Source organism: Monopterus albus, unplaced genomic scaffold (genome assembly GCF_001952655.1).
Source record: "Monopterus albus unplaced genomic scaffold, M_albus_1.0 scaffold376.1, whole genome shotgun sequence".
In the NCBI taxonomy this organism is placed as follows: Eukaryota; Metazoa; Chordata; class Actinopteri; order Synbranchiformes; family Synbranchidae; genus Monopterus; species Monopterus albus.
In genome coordinates this window covers 175910-180101 of record NW_018128256.1, presented here as the reverse complement: position 1 = coordinate 180101, position 4192 = coordinate 175910, and the positions used below count along the sequence as shown (strand labels likewise).

At 40.2% G+C, this 4192-nt stretch overlaps 1 protein-coding gene across 5 annotated transcripts in view; it reads right to left on the bottom strand.

Moving 5' to 3' along the window:
• The window catches only part of LOC109951328 (electrogenic sodium bicarbonate cotransporter 1-like), a 43770-nt gene extending 39811 nt beyond the window's left edge, over nucleotides 1-3959 (bottom strand). For 4 of the 5 annotated variants that reach the window (XM_020585781.1, XM_020585784.1, XM_020585783.1 and 1 more), the window contains exons 1-2: nucleotides 3763-3959; nucleotides 2959-3047 (exon numbers count right to left, since the gene is read on the bottom strand). In XM_020585781.1, coding sequence (XP_020441437.1) covers nucleotides 2959-2972 — 14 coding nt within the window. In that variant the 5' untranslated portion in view covers nucleotides 2973-3047; nucleotides 3763-3959. Of the gene's footprint in view, nucleotides 1-2958; nucleotides 3048-3477; nucleotides 3551-3762 lie in introns of those variants that run through there. The other variant, XM_020585782.1, reaches the window with a different exon arrangement.
• Between the last annotated feature and the right edge of the window lie 233 nt (nucleotides 3960-4192).

Below are 4192 nucleotides of genomic sequence, written 5' to 3'. Positions count from 1 at the left end.
TTGCCACCTATGGAACAATCATGGACATAACAGACCAAACTCCACTCAGCCTGAGCCAACAGACCACAGGTCTGCACTCAAACTGCACCGTTTCCTCAACTCTTCTTTTTATTTTTCCTACAGTAGAACCAAACCTATTAGAATAAACTGAAGAAAAGAATATCAAGTTAGTGATGTAACAAAGAACACCTTAAAACTGCATACTGATTATTTCAGTGATTACTCCACCTCATGTTTTAATATTCAGTGTGTGTAACGGCTCTAAAATAAAAGCAGCAGGTTAAGCAACAGGGCTACACACAGTCAGGGTGCAAACTCTTTGAATGCTTGTGTACTCGTCAAGCTGCTGATGAAGCTGACATTTGCTGTTGCTCTGTGACAATTAAAGCACCACTGAACCACATCTACTGGGATTAATTTACTTTTGTTAAGAGCTTACAGCCACATCCAGTTAAGCGATGAACTGAGCGCCAGCCTGGCATCAGTCATGTCAGTGGAAAATAAGAATTCACCTTACACGTACGGTGTGTATTGTTTTAACATACTGTAGCTATGAGGAGTTTGTCCAGACAGAAATGTTCCTTCAAACCTGTGACAAAAGGTCTATCCAACTACAATACTGCCAGAATATCACTTTTCATACATACTGTCATTGGGTTTAATTGGATCTTTGCAAGTTAAGGACTGACTTTGTTTACCTGGGATTTTGCACAACTTGGAAATTGTCTCTCAGCCTCACATCTGCCCTCGGATGGTTTAGATTACTGAAATATTTTCTGCTACTAAATTATTACAGCTGCACTGGAAAGATCTCAGTGTGACTTTATGGCATGTGTGTAGTTATAAGGAATAACAAGAACAGAAAAGAAAACAAACCCAGTGATATATATATATTATATTACAAACACCTGAGTATTTGAAAGCATAAAAGTATTTTAAAGTGGATTCTTCCTTTAATCAGTATTTTAAGTTAGGGACTGTGTTGGTGATCAGTAGCTAAATCTTCAAACAACCTTATATAAGCTCCACAAGCAATCACAACATGACAGGCTGTTACTCCGCACTCGTGGTTGTACGTATATAATATATCAGTCTCCCTGTCCCACATTCACTATCTGTTTGAAGAAGAGACCATTTTCTCAACCTGCACTGATGCAACTGTCGACCATGTGACCAAATTATGGAAACATCAAACAGCCCGAAGGCATGCGGACTGCGTTTTGATATCCATTATCTGCTGTAGTCATCACAAGATATGAGTAAACGTGTCCAGGTCACTTATCCTGTACTATGTCCTGCACATTCAACATTGTTTATTTAAAAGGGAAAGTATATGGTTAAACATAAATGTTACCATTTGATGCACCATACCATATTACAGCTTTAAGATCATTTACATCTGTACTCCCTTTGCAAGTCAGAACACAATAACAAAATCCTTACTCACACAAACTACACAATACAGATACACATAATTCAAATCTTTCCAAAGTCAGTTCCCTAAAGAAATTAAAACAAAGTCACACAGTGTCAGACTGAGGCTCAAAACGCTTTGCCACACAATAAAAGGTTACCTACAAGTTTTTGTTAAATGAAAGCCACTCTTTTCACCTGAAAACAGTTTTCATTGTGCATGAGGCTGAAATTCACAGCTTTGCTCGTTACAACTCACACCAAAACTTATCACTGCTTAAGTCAAGTAAATGGGGGTCACAAAAGCAAAAAGGCTGGGTTCAACTGGGATTTAAGGCCCTAAAACAGTGGCTCCAAAACGACTGTTAGTCAATAATACACAATTAAATGTGCCAAATAATGGGCCATCATTCATATGTGTATGAGTGTATGAGTTAAATGACGTTTACCATTATTTGGCCCCAAAGATGGGGGTGTCAGGCCATGCTGTCATAAATCTTCAGAGCCCCACAGTAAGCAACACCATTTTACAGACTCAAACTACGCTTAACACAAAGTGGCCCTGCCCGTGTTCTCACCCAAGCAAAGAGCAGATATGTGGCTTGACACACAGCATCTGCTGTGCAGTTGCTCATGTCAAACAGTGGCTGGACCAGCTCAGCACCTCTGAGAGCTGGGTCTGCTCAGTTGTCCAACCACTGACACTGTTCTACCAAGACTGTCTAACAAAAAGGACTGTGAACAATTCCAGTGAGTGTGTAACTATATTATCACCAGTACAAGTTCTGTGTGGGTGTAGGAGTGAAGGCAAGTCTACGGGGTGTTTCATTAAGTCGCGAGTGAATTAGCAAATTTCAGCTTTCTGACAACAACTGGAACAAATACAAAGTCAAAATGACGGAGTATCACATGGGCTACTGATGCCCCTCAAGGTCAAACATCTTGCCAACAATTTTAAAATAACCACATATTTAAAGATGCATAAATGCTCTCCCTGTTTTCCTCCAGGACACATGTAATACTAATTTACTGTTAAGCATTTGAGCAACAAAGCCGCTATGTTAAGGTCTGTCTATTTTACACAAAGCTGTATTTGAGATATGCGTTTCTCTGAGGCTAGGATCCTTGAAAAGCTGCTCATCTCTTACTTTAACATGTTTAAACTCTAAATGACCTTCATGAATTTGTAAACACCCAGCCATGTGTAGTTTGCTTATATTTCTAGCTCACTGAACTGAGTAGCTCACAGTGAGATGAGCTATAATCATTTACTTTTTTGTGAACTTGAAACACAGAAAAGTCAACTTCAGCAACCACCCTCCAGCAGCGACTCAGAGCATATATGTCCCTTTTTTTGCCAGAGGGTGTGTTGTGAATTTTCAACCTTGTTACGGAAACACCTGTTGGTAAAGTGCACCTGATCTATAAACATTAATTCCTTCTCATATTAAGCAACCACTTCTCTTTGTACACACAGGTATGCTGGATTCAGTTTATTTAAGGTCGTGTAGCTCTGCTCCTGTGAAGCTTGCTGAAGTCACTTACTTCTTGTTGCTCATCTTTTCAGGTTGCGTGAGTTAAGTCTCTTGGCTGAATGTGCTGAGCACAGCAGATCACTGGTGCTGTTGTCTTACCTGACAAAGTAACATAAGAAAAGTCATTGCTGTGAACTCAACACACAATCACTCTTTTACAACCTAAGAGTTTGAATGAACAACATACAACAATAACACCAAAACAGAATTCTGTGGGATACAGCACAGGTAAGACTTATGCACCTGCTGTTGGTCCCAAAGTGAATGCCCAATGAGATTAAAGGAACAAAAAAGATCACAGCAATACTACAAGCATGTACAAAAAATACTACACTAACACTTGTGCAGCATTCTAAGGACTTAAGTGATCGATTTCATGCACTTTATAAAACAATATCTGACTTTATGATATGATGCAGATGCCTGGGCTCCAAAACTCTAATAGTCAACAAGCAGGAATTACAGAAAGCTCCATAAATGACGCTAACCGTATTGTATTTATTCTAAATGTACCAAAGAACCGACTGACCAAAACAAACACACGCCAGCTGCGCATTTACGCACAAGTCAGACCTTAACCGCTGGATAAATCAGCCAGTGTTTCACTTTAGACCACGTAGACAGTATGACTCGAAATGTATTCAAAGCAACATAAAGCACGATAAAAAAAAGGATGAAGTCCTTAAGGCGCCAGTTACACGTTGTAGAACAACTGACAAAGTGTTATGGCGACTTATACATTAGTCAACACCCCCCTTCACACACGCACACGAGGCCTTAATAGTTCACGTCGTTAAGTTGTATGAGGGCTTACCGCTGTATTCTTATCTTTGGCTCTGTGTTTGGCTCCTGTTGTCACCCCTGCGGTGGTATGAAGGTAAAGAAGTCTACTTCCACTGCTCGGGCAGGTTTGTGTGTGGCATTGTGAGGCGGCTGCGCTCGGCACGCGTCCGTCGCCTCCATTTGCTGGACCATCCTTCTATTAACGCCACTCCTCCGGTGGGAGGTCAGACTGCTCCGCTGCTGCATAGTGATCATCTCTCTATCATCTTTTTGTTGCGGCTGGAACAAGTCATTGTACATCTATGTCAGGGTCAAAGCTTAAACTGCGTCCATTCTTTGGATACTGAAAACATAAACAAAAGGAAGACATTTGATCACAAAATGTCACGATGAAAAGAAGCATACAAACACACAGGCATGTATTTTATATAAATAAATGCAACAAAAAACTGAAAAGCAAA